General features: G+C 45.0%; 1 protein-coding gene across 1 annotated transcript in view; it reads right to left on the minus strand.

The window, feature by feature from the left end:
• Positions 1-819: 819 nt before the first annotated feature.
• Positions 820-18300, minus strand: part of LOC109897835 (NUAK family SNF1-like kinase 1) — a 42540-nt gene continuing 25059 nt past the window's right edge. Inside the window, exons 4-7 of the mRNA XM_020492438.2 lie at positions 15029-15094; positions 14673-14792; positions 6131-6263; positions 820-5636 (exon numbers count right to left, since the gene is read on the minus strand). Coding sequence (XP_020348027.1) covers positions 4552-5636; positions 6131-6263; positions 14673-14792; positions 15029-15094 — 1404 coding nt within the window. The 3' untranslated portion in view covers positions 820-4551. The remainder of the gene's footprint in view (positions 5637-6130; positions 6264-14672; positions 14793-15028; positions 15095-18300) is intronic.

The raw sequence follows: 18300 nt of genomic DNA on the forward strand, positions 1-18300 counted from the left end.
TCAAATGGTTTCCATGTGTTTGATGCCATTCCATTTGCTCCATTTCAGCCATTATCATGAGCCGTCTTCCCCTCAACTGCTCACTCTGCTCTTGTTCGTTCACCTCTTATTTTCCGTCTGAGGCTTTCCCAAACACATATTAGGTAAACCAGGAATCTCCACAACTAGAAACATATTAAAAAGACTGATTCATAGTGGTGTTTAATGAATGTTTTACTTTGTTCCACTGTTTTCTGGGCACCGAAGGCTACAGTATATGAGGAACAAAACATAAATTCATCTATGTGAGAGGAATAACTACAGTACCTCTTTCTGTAGATATAATCTCACGTGACAGATTATACCCTGTTTAGAAATAAAGTTAGCTATCTACCTAGAATGAGATTTGGTTAGGGGTTCCTAGATCAGTGTAGATAAACCAAGTTTATCTTCCTGGGCCTTTTGCCCTGTCTTGTCTGGACAACATGAGGCAGGTGTGCCATCTCACATATCAACACCGAAGCCCCAAAGACTCCTTACCTATGGCCAGATCAGCCAGCCAGCCACTCCCCCTAAAAGTAAATGTGGATCAAATTAGCCTAACAGCAGCAATGTTCTCTCTTGACTACCAACTGCTTGTCTCTGTTCTGCTCTCAAAAACAGACTATTCTTTCTCCCCAAGACAGACAGACACGCTTACTCAATTTCCTGTCTCTGAAGTTTCTCAGAGATATTTTTCAAATTCTAAAAAGTAGATTACAGTAGGAGTTAAATGCCAATAAAAGCAAGAAAGATAGAAACTGAACAACACTGAATACACAAAGTCAGACAGGAAACAACTTGTTTAACGTGATCCATTTATTTGACTTGGTCCAGTACTACAGAAGCATGGTTTGAAGTAGAGGGATCAATGATGTTTGGATCCTTCCAAGAACATTTCTTAAGAATTAGTCATATATGATGAAATCTGATTGGTATACTTGACCATGATATATTGACCAATGCTTTCACAATGAAATGTCATCTTCACTCCCTCAATGCTATACGCATTGAAACAATGATATCTCTCTATTTATGCAGTCAACACACCCACAAGCAGGCCAAATCATGAACAGAGTAGCTTTATACGTCAAATGAAAATGGCTTTATCACCAATAAATACAAGTATAAAAAACACATAATAATTCTCATTATCATAAAATTAAACATGATCATAAAACATAGCAACGCCACTCAACTTAAACCACCTTAGCAGTCCAGGTTCATCAACTGATACCAAAACAAAATCATAACCGTGGCAATAGCCAACAAAAATAATACTTAAATAACATAATAATACTATTATTACTGTCTTAATAACAATATCCAGTCAGGTTTTCCTATGCTTAGACTTTCTGCTACTAACTAATGTATATGCACCAGTTATTTCCAGTTTGGCAGATAGAGAGTTTAATCAGATTTTCTCCATTGTTTTCTCCTGATGTCATTCCTTCGTTTCGGATCTCCTTGCTTTGGTACAGATGGACTCTGACTACTTCTTTGGGATCAAACAAGGGGTGGCACATACATGTACGTGTTTATCTCTGTGTTGCTTAATATGTGTTAGCATTTTAGAAAGATTACTGTCATAATAACAACCCATGGATTTCCCCTTTGGGTGGTGTCAATGGGCACCTCTTTCTTTGGGAGGGGGTAGGTTGAAATGCCCTGTTCTCTGGGGTTGGGCCACCAGGCTGTATTAGTAAGTTGACTCTTGATTTGATGTAAGTTCACAGGTAAACACTCTGCAACATGACTGAACTCAGGTCAGCTGCTCTGACCCCTCAGGTGTACCAAAAACAGGGGAAACACTGAGATCTCACTGACATCAGATCAGTCCCCTGATCTCTTACGGCCAAACTCAGGGAAGAAATACTTTCTGCCATAACATAAAGCAATATAAAGTTTCTATATTTTGGAGAATCAAAAACAGAAGCGTAATAAAACAAAATACTAACATAGTATAATTTCATCATGTAAATCCAGTTGACAATAAAAGGCAATACAAAGGGCAATAAAATGCAATATAATACAGAACGGGTCTGTCGTTTCAATCAATAACCAGAACTTTGCACTAGCGGTCCTTTGAAATCATTCAACATGTTAATTCTGTTGCTTGGGGGTTGCTATGGTTTTCCATACACATATTCTGATGATACAGTATAATCAATGTATCAGTCACAGATCTCCCTCTCCATCCCAGTTTAAAAGGCCATTCTAAACACACTCCTTAGAACACACTCAGCCCATGACACAAGTTGCTTTGCCAGCCTCTAGCTTTTGGCCTAAAACAATCTCTTAACAAAAAAGTGACAGCCATAATAAAAGCCTGCTATTATTGTTGCAAAAATGAATTCATTTTCAGATGGGGTTTCCCAGCTATCATAAAGGTTCCAGGGGCACATACAGTATCCAATCCATTTCACCCCCTGCATCAATGAAGCTTCTTCTCATATTTGGTAAAAAACTAAATACAATACTTTCCATTTCCTTCCTTTCTACTCAGAACTCACTTTCTCTGTTACTTTCTCTAGTCTACATCTCTGTTTCCTTCAACTCAGCAACTCAACTCTTTCACCCTTTCCAACAGGAAAGGCTTCTCAAATCTCACCTTCACTAAGAACATTCTCTTTCACTCACACTTGTTTCCCGCTAAAATCTCTACTACTCTCTACCTCTCTCTACCATTATTATGTTTCTCTCTACTACACTATACCTCCCTCTAATAAAAACAATAGCTGGCTAATGGTGCTTATTTGACAAAATGGCCCTGTACACACAGCTGGAAACCTGACAGCACAGACCACAGAACCCACCTGACTGGTGCGGATAACATCTCCCGCACCAACACGTCTCCAGCCATTGTCTGTGGAATGTGCAGTGTCATCAGAGCACTGAAACAAATCCTTCTACTAAGCCCTTTGTGGAGTTGGAGGGGGATGGTTTAAACAAATTAAACTAGGCTATAACAATATCCACAGATAACAACCTGAGCATTGTGTACACGACTTGTAGGGTTTCTCTGCCATTTCCAGCTGGTAGGACTCTGTAGCCAAGTTATGCCAATTGAGTGAGAAGGCCTCAGCAGAGGCAACTCCAGCACTGCACTACAGGCATACAGACAAAACAACCACAGACATGGCTGTTTATTTGCCAGGAACATTCCGGGCCTATGAGAGGGTGTCTAGGCCATCTACCTTCTAAGGTGAGCAGCTCCAGACCCCTCGAGCTGGCCTGATCAGGCCTTGTGTTTAACCAAATCATCAAACTGCTGACACATCAAGCAAGAAAGCACTGCACGAAAAGCCCAATTGTTTAAGACTCTGTTATCTCTCTGGGCTTGGTTCTTGTTCCTGACAGTGTGTATTTTGGGATGGAGACGGGACTGTTTCATCTCAACTGCTGTTTAATGTCTGTGTGACCCCTGACCTGTGACTGTGTAAGGCTATAGGCCATTGTGTGACCCCTGACCTGTGGCTGTGTAAGGCTATAGGCCATTGTGTGACCCCTGACCTGTGACTATGTAATGCAATAGACCACAGTGTGTTCCGTTAAGGTCCTAGGTCTCTCTCTCTCTCACCACATTCACATGAATAAGAATCCAAATAGCACAAATGGTGACAGGTTGGCCTGCATCCATCCTGCTCCACTTTCAGGAAATGACTTACATAATTTAATTTAGATCCTAAAAGGCACTTCCTACATATTCCCTAATATCATATGCTCATATATAGGACATACGCTTTTATGGTGATATACATAGCCACATTTTTTACATATGCAGCCATATTAATATATCATGTATACATGTTTCACTTCCTTGGGTAACATAACAATTATATATGTCAGTTCCACAATCCACACAAAGGGTTGGAGACATTGAGCTTTGGACTATTCCAGTACTGCCAGAACCCACCAGTTTTGTATTCATACTAAATCTACGCAAATATTAATAAATAGTTAACATCGTCAGTTATTATGGAGCAAGACCCTGGTTTGTTTTTTACATGAAGTAAAAGATCACAAAAACATGTGCTCTGTGTGAGTTTTAAGGTGCTTTTGTAAACTCAAACTCAATTCATGGTTCGCTTCGAGAGCCAACCAGTTTCTGGTTGCTGCGTATGTGATTCTAACTTGCCTTTTGCTGAACATGTAAACATTTGAACACAGCAAAGTCTACGGGCGGATGGAGGAGGAAGGCTGGGCGGCATTCTCTCATGCCAGTTGTTTATTCACTCCACTCACGTCGTTTGAAAACCCTGCTAACTGAATGTCCTTTGGCCTGAGAAGTGCATAATAGTCATGTATTGTATGTTTGAGTGTGTGTATAATATAGTTTCCAACAAGGATTTGAACCCCAGTGAGAAAACTATAACCTTCCAAAAGGTTTAGGTAGGCTATCTCAGCAACATACGGGTCACTGGTCGTCAATGACATACACATACATGTACACACAGACACACACACACCAACAGAGACAGATGTTACAACCTCAGCCTGGCCACCTGGCTGCCTCCTCTATCCCCTCCTCGGCTAGGTGAGGTTGCTGCTGATGTCCAGGGCTTGCTGGTACACCTGAGTCATGTCGTCCAGGTCCCCCAGCAGGGAGAAGCTGCCGTTGTCCCCCGGGGACCCCCGCAGTCTGGGGGTCCGGCTGAACTTTGACCCGTGGAGCAGAGGGGCTGCCTGGAAGCCCTTGAAACTGGCCAGCTGCAGCAGGTTTTCGGCTGACACACAAGCCCTGATGTTGGGGCGGTGGGGGGCGGTGGGGGGCCAGTCGGGGGACAGCCTGGGGGATACGACGCCATCCTCCAACACCATGCTGGATGGACGGCTCTGGCTACGGGACAGGCCAGAGTCGCCCTGGGAGGGGTCCCCGAGAGCCCCAGCTGAGGGAGGGCCGCTGTAGGTGGAATACTTCCCGTTGCGCTTCAAGATGCCCTTCCTCCCCACCACTCTCCTGGGCGGGGAGCTGCAGGCAGCAACCAGGGACATGGTGGCACCCACTAGCAGCTCGGAGGACTCACTGCGCTCCGGGGAGGAGTAGTACCCTGATTCCCGTTGTTGGTTGTTCTTCAGGATGCCCTTCCTGGGAAGGGTGGGCACCATCTTGGCCGGCGAGCCCCCTGCCAGGGCGGGCTCCTCCTCTTCCTCCTCTCTGTCGGGGCTAGAGCAGCCTGGTTCTCCCTCGGCTGGCCTGAGGCCCATCATCGCTCCACCATTCCCCAGCTCCACCTCCTCCAGGCTGGGCGAATGCTGCTTCTCCATCAGCCGGGTCTTCAGGATCCCCTTGGGCCTCTTCAGCCCGGGCTTCTCCCCCTCCCCTCCACCGTGGGGCCCATCTCCCACCTCGTTCTCTTTCTTGGACTTCTTGGGGCGCTGGCGGAGGACCAGGGGCAGTAGGGCGGTGGGTTTGCCCGGCCAGGGCTCTGTGCGGCTCTGCCAGTCAATGAAGCGGGCAAGCATGGGAGAGGAGGTGCCATTGTCCCGCTGGGTCTCGCAGTCGCACACGCTGCTCTTCCAGCCCCAGTTGACCCACCAGTGGTTGGCGATGTCTTCCACCGTTGCCCGCCGCTCTGGGTTCACCATCAACATCCAGCGGATCAGACCACGGGCATCTGGGAGAGGAAACAGGAGGGGAGCATAGTTTAACATTCTGGATTTGAGCACAACAGGGGGTATGTCGGAGCTGGGTTAGACTTCACTGTTGTTTTTGCTGCAGAGCATTTATATTATATTTAGTGTGTAGAGGGAAACTAGATCTTAGACCAGGGTTTCCCAATAGGCATCCCGTAAAAATCTTTAAAAAAAAAAAATAGTTGTTGGACATAAAAGTCTGTAAAATCACCAGAAAATCAGCTCAAAGTGATTTTAATTGAGGGATTCTGTTCCCAAGTATTCCCACGCATAAATAGAGAGGCATATGTGATCCCAATGTAATCAAGGTTTGAAATGATTATGTTTGGGATTCTTGCACTCAATTTGCAGTGTACAAATGATTTATAACAATGTTGTGGCCCCCCAACCATCCACTCAAGGAAATATCGGCCCACAGAGGAATGTAATTGGGTATCCCTGTCTCAAACTGTAGGTAGAGGGTCTTGATCTGTACCTGAGGACTGGGTGGGCTCTCTGTACTCTCCGTTGCTGATCTGGCGGATGAGGTTCTTGTGGTCTCCTCCATCGAACGGCATGGTCCCATAGACCAGGGTGTATAGGAGCACCCCCAGAGCCCAGCTGTCCACCTATAACAACAAAACACACACACAGGTAACTACACAGATCAGGATCACGATCAGATAGATTGAACGTGAGAGATCAGTCAGTAAAATCCGTCACTGGAGACGCAGTTGAAAAAAATTGGAATCTCTCATCTCCCCTTTCCAATTCCCAGTAACTGGTAAATGAGGCTCAATGCCATTACTGGGTTAGCAACAGATCATTAAAACATTAACAAGGAGCGTACTGTATCTGAACTTGAACGACATATGTTGTAGCGACAACTGAAACAGTGTAAGCACTGCACAGCTATACACTCTAGAAAGGGTTCTACATGGAACCAAAAAGGGTTCTACCTGCAACCAAAAAGGGTTCTTTAAAGGGTTCTCCTATGTGGAAAGCCAAAGAAACTTTTAAGGTTCTAGATAGCACCTTTTTTTTCTAAGAGTGTACCATATTGCTCTACAACATAATATCATAGGAAATCATCATGTTGGCACATTTTTGCAAAAAGACAAAAGGTTACGGTAATCTGATATTTTTCTCAACACATTGCAGTCAATTTCAAAAGATGAGTCTCTCTCTCCTTCCCTCTCTCTCTCCCTCTCTCCTCCCCCTCCATTCCCTCTCCCACCTACTTTCCCTCCCTCCCCCTCCTCTCTCTCCCTCCTTCACCCTCTCCCTCTTTATCTCCCCTTCCCTCTCTCTCCTCCCCCATTCTCTCTCCCTCCTTTCCCTGCCTCTCTTTCCTCTCATCTCTCTCTCTCTCTCTCCCTTTCCCTCTTCTATCTCCCTCCTCTCACCCACCTCTGTCTGTCTGTTGACTCTCTCTCTACTCTCTCCCCTTTCTCCCCCTCCCTCCCTCCCTCACTCCCCCAATTCTCTCTCCCCCACCTTTATATGTCTGTTGACTCTCTCGCTCCCCTCTCTCCCCCTCCCTCATTCCCTCTCTTCTCTCTCCCACCTCCCCCTCCATTTACTCAGATAGGCTGAGAGACAGAGGCAGACAGACAAACGGACACAAACAGGCAGACAGGCAGGCAAACAGGCAAGTAGACAGACAGACAGACAGGCAGGCAGGCAGGCAGGCAGGAAGGCCACAGGCAGGTTGACAGACACAGGCAGACAGAGACAGAAAGGCAGGCAGACAGACAGTTTAAAAAGTTGTAAAAAATTGACCAATATCCTCTTTAAAATTCAATTAAGAATTAATAACAAGACGCTTGTGTCCAATGGAGGTTTAAAAAAATGCTCTTGGGTCAATAGACTTAAAATTTCATATGCCGGGTCATGACTGTTCCCCGGTCACAAATATGTAACATTTGGGAAGATTAAACCTTTTTAACCCTTTGAAACGGCCCCAATGACCCCCAATTAAGTCACTTCCTGTAATAGCAGGAAGCTGAAATTCAATGTACGGAGAGACTCTTTAACAATGCCTTGAGTTTCAAGTCTTTATGTTAACAATTGACCGTTCTACAGAGAGGATGGAAGACAATGTATTTGTGTAACTGCAGCGAGAGAATGAAGGACCATGTTGAGGATTAAAGGGTTACTTCAGGATTTTGACAATGAGGCTCCTTATCTACTTCCCCAGAGTCCGATGAACTCGTGGATACAATTTTATGTCTCTGCCAAAATCCCAAAGTATCCCTTTAATTAAGACTCTTCCTGTTTCCACAGGAAACTGAACCTCAACCCAGGGCATCCCTACAAGGTCACTATTGGTTGTGTGCATGTCACGATCGTTTAGAGATGGATTAGACCAATGAGCAGGGTGGTAGGAGTACATTTTACTTTTATTTAAATGACACAGAAAAAAACGTCAAAATACAACAAAAAACGAATGTAAAGCTACATGCAGTGCAGAAAGCAACTACACACAAACAACATCCCATGGGCTGGCAGGGTAGCCTAGTGGTTAGAGCGTTGGACTAGTAACCGGAAGGTTGCAAGTTCAAATCCCCGAGCTGACAAGTTACAAATATGTCGTTCTGCCTGAAAGGGCAGTTAACCCACTGTTAACCCACTGTCATTGAAAATAAGAATTTGTTCTTAACTGACTTGCCTAGTAAAATAAAGGTAAAAACTAAAGGTGGAAAAAAAGGCTGCCTAAGTATGATCCCCAATCAGAGACAACGATAGACTCTGATTGGGAACAACAAAGAAATAGAAAAATTAGAATGCCCACTTAAATCACACCCTGACCTAAACAAATAGAGAAATCAAAGTCTCTCTAAGGTCAGGGAGTGACAGTGCAAGGATGGATAGCTAGATCAATCACAGTCAACAGTGGCGTCATGGTTAATAGAGGGCTGTAGGTAATGCTTTTCTATGGAAGAAAGGCCTTGTTCTCTGTGGGACCAAGTTTTCACTGTGAAGAGTTCATTTCTCATGGTCAGATGTAGGTTTGGGTTCATCTAAAGCGTCTGTTGAACGATTCCATACATTTAATTTGTTCTGTTGATGTCACTCAAAAGCACACTAACTTTAGGTCAGGCTTCAAGGCCTACCTTTCTGCAATGTAGTGGAGGGAGGGGCAAATTAAATCATTTTTAATTGGATTCAGGTTTGGATTATGTCTAGGGTTGAGGCCCTAACCCTAGCTTCATATCAACTCCCAGCTCAACCCTAACTCCAAGAGCCAAGAAGTGGAGGGCTAGGAATAGGGTTAGGGTTATGGCTAGGGTTAGGGTTGAGCTGGGATGTGGGCATGTTTATAGGTCTGTTTGTCCGTCCGTCTGCCCGTGTCTTTCATCCAATTTACCCATTGTAGCTTTATCACCAATGTTTTTGCCTTGACTGCAATGTATAGACTTAGTATGTGCCAAAAACCTTGATGCATATCATCAATATCCTGTCTGTGGAGGTGGGAAAGTTGAGAGAGATGGAGGTAGGAGAAAAAGGAGGTAGAGAGAGGAGTAAGATAAATAGTATAGAGGGGGGGTAGGGACATAGAATGGAGGGGGAGAAGGGGGCGAGTAAGGGAAGGTGAAGAAGGGAGAAAGAGAGAAGAGAGAGAGGGAGGGAGAGAGAGAGCCATCGCCGCTCCATTTCTCATATATCCATTTGTTTTGTCTTGTTTCATATACACCTGGTTTTCATTCCATAATCACACTGCATGTACTTAGTCCTCTGTTCCCTTCCATGTCTTTGTGTGTAATTGTTTATTGTGAATGGTGTATGTTCACGCGCTATACTTTTGTATTCATGTTCTGTGTTTTTTGGGCACTTAGATGTCATGTTGTGACTATTTTTTGACTGGAATAAAAGTGCGCCTGTTTACTCTACTCTGCTCTCCTGCACCTGACTTCGTCTGCCTTAAACAGCCTTAACAGAGCGAGGGAGGTGTGATGCCTGTGATGCCTTCCTTATATCTCCATATTGAAAGCAATTTATTCACTGAGGTCTCAACCCTGTGACACTCATTTTTTCCCATTGACTGCAATTCATTGACATACGATTAAATTGGTTAAAGCTCATCTTTTCCCTTTGATGGCTATGTATTGAGAAAAACATCAACCCTGTGACACATATTTTCCCCTTGACTGCAATGTATTAAGAAAAACGTCAGCTGCTGTGACATTTGACCTTTTTGCAAAAATGTGCCAGGATGACGTTTTCAGGCTGATAATGGGCTGTTCTCTAAGCCCTGATTTCCACTTCCATCCTCTCAGCCATAGAACCAGAGTCTGGAGTGTGTCAGTTTGTTTCCATGAACATAGAACTCTATTTCTCCCTCTGTCTTTCTCTATGTGTCAACCTGCGCTTTGTGACAACTAATCTAATGCAATTTGACTGTCTCAGTAAATGGGTTATGCAAGACCAGTGTCTGGGGAATGGAGGGGGCAGGGGGGGGACAGAGGGGTGGAGAGGGGTGTAATGAATTCAGCAGAGGTGGCAGAGCTGTGAGGCCCTAACAGATCTCAGGAGACACAATGCCGGTCACTGATTAGCCAGACGTCAGGCTTTGGAAGAGGAGGACAAGACTTCTGGAGGAATGTGGCTGCTTGTCGATGGTCAGGGGAATATAGTCAGCCCATGTCTGGGACTGAGCTCTGGGACTGGGGTCTGCGATTGGGCAGACTGGACTTCCTTTAGGGCCCATGCTTGGAATGTCTCACACTGGAGCCGCTCTGTCATTGGTTCAATGACTGAGAGCGCTCCTCTGTGATTGGTCGACTGGCAGGACTGCAAGGAGGGCGAGACGGGGTGAATGCCATTGTTGTGTTCTGTTTTTGTTTCCTGTGTTAGCTGTAATTTGCGGCTTTTCCCCAACTGGATTCTGTAATTTTCATTACAGTTGTTTTTTTTAGCACACTGAAGAAAATGACAGTGAATTATACTAAATTGAATCGTTGGACATTTCAGTCTAAAAATACGACTTTTACTTTGCTTTATAATGCACAAGTTTTCTTGCAATTTGGAAAACGCCCTAAAGAATTACTTTCAAATTAGTCAATAAATAGTTTTGGTGATGTTTTGTCACATTCTCTCTCCCTTTTTCTTAACCAAACAATTTCTCAATCCCACCCATCCTTGGAAGTGAAGTTGCTGAGCCTGTCTGTGTAACTCATTGATATTCTATTCAAATCAAACTTCATTTGTCACATGCACCGAATACAACAAGTGTAGACTTTACCGTGAAATGCTTCCTTACAAGCCACTAACCAACAGTAGACGAGTTTACCAAGTAGACTAAAATAAAAAAGTAGTAATAAAAAGTAACACAATAACAATACCAATAACGAGGCTATATACAGGGGGCACCAGAACCGAGTCAGTGTGCAGGGGTACAGGCTAGTTGAGGTTATCTGTACATGTAGGTGGGGGCGAAGTGACAATGCATAGATAACAAACAAACAGCGAGTAGCAGCAGTGTACAAAAGAGATGGGAGGGTCAATGTAAATTGTCCTGTGGCGATTTTATAAAATGTTCAGCAGTCTTATGGCTTTATGGCTTTGGGGTAAAAGCTGCCTTTTGGTCCTAGACTTGGTGCTCCGGTACCGCTTCCCATGCGGTAGCAGAGAAAACAGTCTATAACTTGGCTGACTGGAATCTCTGACCATTTTATGTGCTTTCCTCTGACACCGCCTATTATATAGGTCCTGGATGGCAGGAAGCTTGGCCCCAGTGATGTACTGGGCCGTTCGCACTACCCTCTGTAGCGCCATATGGTCAGATGCCGAGCAGTTGCCATACCAGGCGGTGATGCAACCGGTCAGGATGCTCTCGATGGTGCAGCTGTAAAACCATTTGAGGATCTGGGGGCCCATGCCCTCTTCACGACTGTCTTGGTATGTTTGGACTATGATAGTTTGTTGGTGATGTGGACACCAAGGAACTTGAAATTCTCAACCCGCCCCACTACAGCCCCGTCAATGTTAATGGGGGCCTGTTCGGCACGCCTTTTCCTGTAGTCCACGATCAGCTCCGTTGTCTAGCTCACATTGAGGGAGATGTTGTTGTCCTGGCACCACACTGCCAGTTCTCTGACCTCCTCCCTATAGGCCGTCTCATATTTGTCGGTGATCAGGCCTACCACTGTTGTGTTGTCAGCAAACTTAATGATGGTGTTGGAGTCGTGTTTGGCTACGCAGTCGTGGGTGAACAGGGAATACAGGAGGGTATTAAGTACACACACCTTGAGGGTCCCAGTGTTAAGGATCAGCGTGGCAGATGTGGTGTTGCCTACTCTTACCACCTGGGTGTGGCCCTTCAGGAAGTCCAGGATCCAGTTGCAGAGGGAGGTGTTTAGTCCCAGTCCTTAGCTTAGTGATGAGCTTCGTGGGCACTATGGTGTTGAACGCTGAGCTGTAGTCATAGGTGTTCCTTTTGTCCAGGTGAGAAAGGGCAGTGTGGAGTGCAATTGAGATGTCGTCATCTGTGGATCTGTTGGGGCAGTATGCAAATTGGACTGAGTCTAGGGTGTCCGGGAGGATGCTGTTGATGTGAGCCATGACCAGCCTTTCAAAGCACTTCATGGCTACCGACGTGAGTGCCACGGGGCAGTAATCATTTAGGCAGGTTAACTTCACTTCATTGGGCACAAGGACTATGGTGGTCTGCTTGAAACATGTAGGTATTACAGACTCGGTCAGGGAGAGGTTGAAAATGTCAGTGAAGACACTTGACAGTTGGTCCGTGCATGCTTTGAGAACACGTCCTGGTAATCCGTCTGGCCCCGCTGTGAATGTGAATGTTGACTTGTTTAAAGGTTTTGCTCACATCGGCTACCGAAAGCGTTATCACACAGTCATCAAGGACAGCTGGTGCTCTCGTGCATGCTTCAGTGTTAATTGCCTTGAAGCGAGCATAAAAGGCATTTAGCTCGTCTGGTAGGCTGGCGTCACTGGGAAGCTCGCGTCTGAGTTTCCCTTTCCGTAACAGTTTTCAAGCCCTGCCACATCCGACGAGCATCCGAGCCAGTGTAATAGGAATCAATCTTAATCCTGTATTGAAGTTTTGCTTGTTAGATGGTTCGTCTGAGGGCATAGCGGGATTTCTTATAAGTGTTTGGATTAGTCTCCCACTCCTTGAAAACGGCAGCTCAAGCATTTAGCTCGATGCGGATGTTGCCTGTAATCCATGGCTTTTGGTTTGGATATGTACGTACAGTCACTGTGGGGACAACATCATCGATGCACTTATTGATGAAGCCGATGACTGAGGTGGTGTACTCCTCCATGCCACTGGATGAATCCCGGAACATATTCCAGTCTGTGCTAGCAAAACAGTCCTGTAGTGTAGCATCCCCGTCATCTGGCCACTTCCGTATTGAGCAAGTCACTGGTACTTCCTGCTTTAGTTTTTGCTTGTAAGCAGGAATCAGGAGGATAGAATTGTGGTCAGATTTGTCAAATGGAGTGCGGGGGAGAGTTTTGTATGCATCTCTGTGTGTGGAGTAAAGGTGGTCTAGGATTTTTTCCCCCACTGGTTGCACATGTGACATGCTGGTAGAAATTTGCATTAAAGTCCCTGGCCACCAGGAGCACCACTTCTGGGAGAGCATAAACTTTGCTTATGGCCTTATAGAGTTGGTTGAGAGCGGTCTTAGTGCCAGCTTCGTTCTGTGGTGGTAAATAGACGGCTACGAATAATACAGATGAGAATTATCTTTGTTGATCGTGTGGTCTACAGCTTATCATAAGGTACTCTACCTCAGGTGAGCAATACCTCGAGACTTCTTGAATATTAGACATCGCACACTAGCTGTAATTGACAAATAGACACACACCCTCACCCCACCAGAGGTAGCGTCTCTGTTCTGCCAGTGCATGGAAAATCCCACTAGCTCTATATTGTCTGTATCTTCGTTCAGCCACATCTCGGTGAAACATAAGATGTTAGATGTTACAGTTTTTAATGTCCCGTTGGTAGAATAATCTTAATTGTCAATTTTATTTTCCAATGATTGCAAGTTAGCAAGAAGAAAGGATGGCAGTGGGAGTTTACTCGCTAGCCTCCGGATTCTCAGAAGGCTGCCCGATCTGCGGCCCCTTTTCTGGCCTCTTTTCTTCACTCAAAAGGCATAGTTCTGGGCCTGTTCCAGTGAAAGCAGGATATACTTCTCCTCGGACTCGTTAAAGGAAAACATTTCTTCCAATCCGCGGTGAATAATCGCTTTTCTGATGTCCAAAAGTTATTTTCGGTCATAAGAAATGGTAGCAGCAACATTATGTACACAATTTTTTTTTAAATACGTTACACAAAAAAATAGCACAATCGGTTGGGAGAACGTAAAATGTCAGCCATGATCTTCGGCGCCAGGATACTATGAGCAACAACAGCACTATAGTCTTCAAAGGGAGCCAAGCCACCATCTGTGGCCTTCCACTAAGGATGTGAGAGTTGCTGGGAGTAGTAACTGAATAGGGAGAATCCCATTAAAGAGGATACCTCATGCCTCTATAACCGGTGTGAAATTGCTAGCTAGTTAGGAGCGTTTCAATCTGTGACATCACTTGCTCTGAGACCTGGAAGTAGTTGTTTCCCTTGCTCTGCAAGGCTTTTGTGGAGCGATAGGTAACGGTGCTTCGAAGGTGACTGTTGTCGATGTATGCAGAGGGTCCCTGGTTCAAGCCCAGGTTGGGGTGAGTAGAAGGACAGAAACAATGCTGGTACACCTCCTCCCTTCCCTCCACTCCCTCCCTCTACCACCAACCTTCTCTATCTCTCTCCCTCCCTGTACCACCAACCTTGTCTATCTCACTCCCTCCCTCTACCACCAACCTTCTCTATCTCTCTCCCTCCCTCTACCACCAACCTTCTCTATCTCTCTCCCTCCCTCTCTATATCTGCTTTGGGTCTCCCAACCAACAGTGCCAGGTCCTGGGGATTAGTAATAACTTCTCCCAGGGACAAAAGAAAACCAGTCTGTCTCATTGTGTCTGTCTGTGGCCCCTGACCTCTGTGGTGCCTGCCTAGTGCCTACCTCTGGGCCGCAGTAAGGTCTTCCATTGACTATCTCCGGTGATGCATAGAGTGGGCTGCCACAGAAAGTCTGCAGCAGTTTGTCCTTGTGGTAGAGGTTGGACAGTCCAAAGTCAGCAATCTGGCGGGAGACAGGGACACATCGAGGTTTGGTAAAACATCATAACAAATGTCATTAAAAGTATCATGGCATTAACATGGTTACAGAATGTAAAAAAGAAAGTTGTCTAGTAGTGCCTCCGAATCTAAATAGCATTCAAAGTTACAGACTGTTACAGACTGTCACAATTACAGATTCAAAGGTTACAATGTATGGACAAGAGTCTGTAGAGTTGAATAAAAGTGACGATTTCTTACCTTAATGTTACAGTTTTCATCCAGTAGCACATTTTCCAGTTTCAAATCCCTGTGCACCACCCCATTCTGTAAAAGACAAACAGTCCATCCGTTGGCTCTAGAAGAAAAATCACCAGACCGATTGCCGGGCTGTACAGTAGGGGAGCGTTCATTCGCTGTTCGTTCGTTCGCTTGATGGCGGTGAGGTGAGACCAAACTCCAGTGTTGTTCTCAGGGGATATAGTTAGAGTGGGCCAATTGGTCTAGTAGGTTTAATTGCCCTGCCTGGCCCTCTATCGTCTGTGTGTTGACATCTGTAGAGATTTTCCCTCTAACTCACCTCACATAAAGAAGAGCCTATAATGATGGACCAGGATAATTTAGTGCCAGTCAAAAGTTTGGACACACCTACTCATTCAAGTTTTTTTTCCAATTTTTACTATTTTCTACATTGTAGAATAATAGTGAAGACATCAGAACTATGAAATACAACATGGAATGGAATCATGTAGTAACCATAAAAGTGTTAAACAAATCAAAATATATTTTATATTTGAGATTATTCAAAGTAGCCATCCTTTGCCTTTATGCCAGCTTTGCACACTCTTGACATTCTCTCAACCAGCTTCATGAGGTAGTCACTTGGAATGCATTTCAATGAACAGGGGTGCCTGGTTCAAAGTTCATTTGTGGAATTTCTTTCCTTCTTAATGCGTTTGAGCCAATTAGTTGTGTTGTGACAAGGTAGGCGTGGTATACAGAAGATAGCCCTATTTGGTAAAAGACCAAGCAAGAACAGCTCAAATAAGCAAAGAGAAATGACAGTATTATTATTATTTACCTTTATTTAACCAGGTAGGCAAGTTGAGAACAAGTTCTCATTTACAATTGCGACCTGGCCAAGATAAAGCAAAGCAGTTCGACAGATAAAACGACACAGAGTTACACATGGAGTAAAAACAAACATACAGTCAATAATGCAGTATAAACAAGTCTATATACAATGTGAGGTGAGAAGGGAGGTAAAGGCAAAAAAGGCCATGATGGCAAAGTAAATACAATATAGCAAGTAAAATACTGGAATGGTAGTTTTGCAATGGAAGAATGTGCAAAGTAGAAATAAAAAATAATGGGGTGCAAAGGAGCAAAATAAATAAATAAATTAAAATTAAATACAGTTGGGAAAGAGGTAGTTGTTTGGGCTAAATTATAGGTGGGCTATGTACAGGTGCAGTAATCTGTGAGCTGCTCTGACAGTTGGTGCTTAAAGCTAGTGAGGGAGATAAGTGTTTCCAGTTTCAGAGATTTTTGTAGTTCGTTCCAGTCATTGGCAGCAGAGAACTGGAAGGAGAGGCGGCCAAAGAAAGAATTGGTTTTGGGGGTGACTAGAGAGATATACCTGCTGGAGCGTGTGCTACAGGTGGGAGATGCTATGGTGACCAGCGAGCTGAGATAAGGGGGGACTTTACCTAGCAGGGTCTTGTAGATGACATGGAGCCAGTGGGTTTGGCGACGAGTATGAAGCGAGGGCCAGCCAACGAGAGCGTACAGGTCGCAATGGTGGGTAGTATATGGGGCTTTGGTGATAAAACGGATTGCACTGTGATAGACTGCATCCAATTTGTTGAGTAGGGTATTGGAGGCTATTTTGTAAATGACATCGCCAAAGTCGAGGATTGGTAGGATGGTCAGTTTTACAAGGGTATGTTTGGCAGCATGAGTGAAGGATGCTTTGTTGCGAAATAGGAAGCCAATTCTAGATTTAACTTTGGATTGGAGATGTTTGATATGGGTCTGGAAGGAGAGTTTACAGTCTAACCAGACACCTAAGTATTTGTAGTTGTCCACGTATTCTAAGTCAGAGCCGTCCAGAGTAGTGATGTTGGACAGGCGGGTAGGTGCAGGTAGCGATCGGTTGAAGAGCATGCATTTAGTTTTACTTGTATTTAAGAGCAATTGGAGGCCACGGAAGGAGAGTTGTATGGCATTGAAGCTTGCCTGGAGGGTTGTTAACACAGTGTCCAAAGAAGGGCCGGAAGTATACAGAATGGTGTCGTCTGCGTAGAGGTGGATCAGGGACTCACCAGCAGCAAGAGCGACCTCATTGATGTATACAGAGAAGAGAGTCGGTCCAAGAATTGAACCCTGTGGCACCCCCATAGAGACTGCCAGAGGTCCGGACAGCAGACCCTCCGATTTGACACACTGAACTCTATCAGAGAAGTAGTTGGTGAACCAGGCGAGGCAATCATTTGAGAAACCAAGGCTGTCGAGTCTGCCGATGAGGATATGGTGATTGACAGAGTCGAAAGCCTTGGCCAGATCAATGAATACGGCTGCACAGTAATGTTTCTTATCGATGGCGGTTAAGATATCGTTTAAGACCTTGAGCGTGGCTGAGGTGCACCCATGACCAGCTCTGAAACCGGATTGCATAGCAGAGAAGGTATGGTGAGATTCGAAATGGTCGGTAATCTGTTTGTTGACTTGGCTTTCGAAGACCTTAGAAAGGCACGGTAGGATAGATATAGGTCTGTAGCAGTTTGGGTCAAGAGTGTCCCCCCCTTTGAAGAGGGGGATGACCGCAGCTGCTTTCCAATCTTTGGGAATCTCAGACGACACGAAAGAGAGGTTGAACAGGCTAGTAATAGGGGTGGCAACAATTTCGGCAGATAATTTTAGGAAGAAAGGGTCCAGATTGTCTAGCCCGGCTGATTTGTAGGGGTCCAGATTTTGCAGCTCTTTCAGAACATCAGCTGAATAGATTTGGGAGAAGGAGAAATGGGGAAGGCTTGGGCGAGTTGCTGTTGGGGGTGCAGTGCTGTTGTCCGGGGTAGGAGTAGCCAGGTGGAAAGCATGGCCAGCCGTACAAAAATGCTTATTGAAATTCTCAATTATGGTGGATTTATCAGTGGTGACAGTGTTTCCTATCTTCAGTGCAGTGGGCAGCTGGGAGGAGGTGTTCTTATTCTCCATGGACTTTACAGTGTCCCAGAACTTTTTTGAGTTAGTGTTGCAGGAAGCAAATTTCTGCTTGAAAAAGCTAGCCTTGGCTTTTCTAACTGCCTGTGTATAATGATTTCTAGCTTCCCTGAACAGCTGCATATCACGGGGGCTGTTCGATGCTAATGCAGAACGCCATAGGATGTTTTTGTGTTGGTTAAGGGCAGTCAGGTCTGGGGAGAACCAAGGGCTATATCTGTTCCTGGTTCTAAATTTCTTGAATGGGGCATGTTTATTTAAGATGGTTAGGAAGGCATTTTTAAAAAATATCCAGGCATCCTCTACTGACG

The sequence above is a fragment of the Oncorhynchus kisutch genome, linkage group LG10 (genome assembly GCF_002021735.2).
Source record: "Oncorhynchus kisutch isolate 150728-3 linkage group LG10, Okis_V2, whole genome shotgun sequence".
In the NCBI taxonomy this organism is placed as follows: Eukaryota; Metazoa; Chordata; class Actinopteri; order Salmoniformes; family Salmonidae; genus Oncorhynchus; species Oncorhynchus kisutch.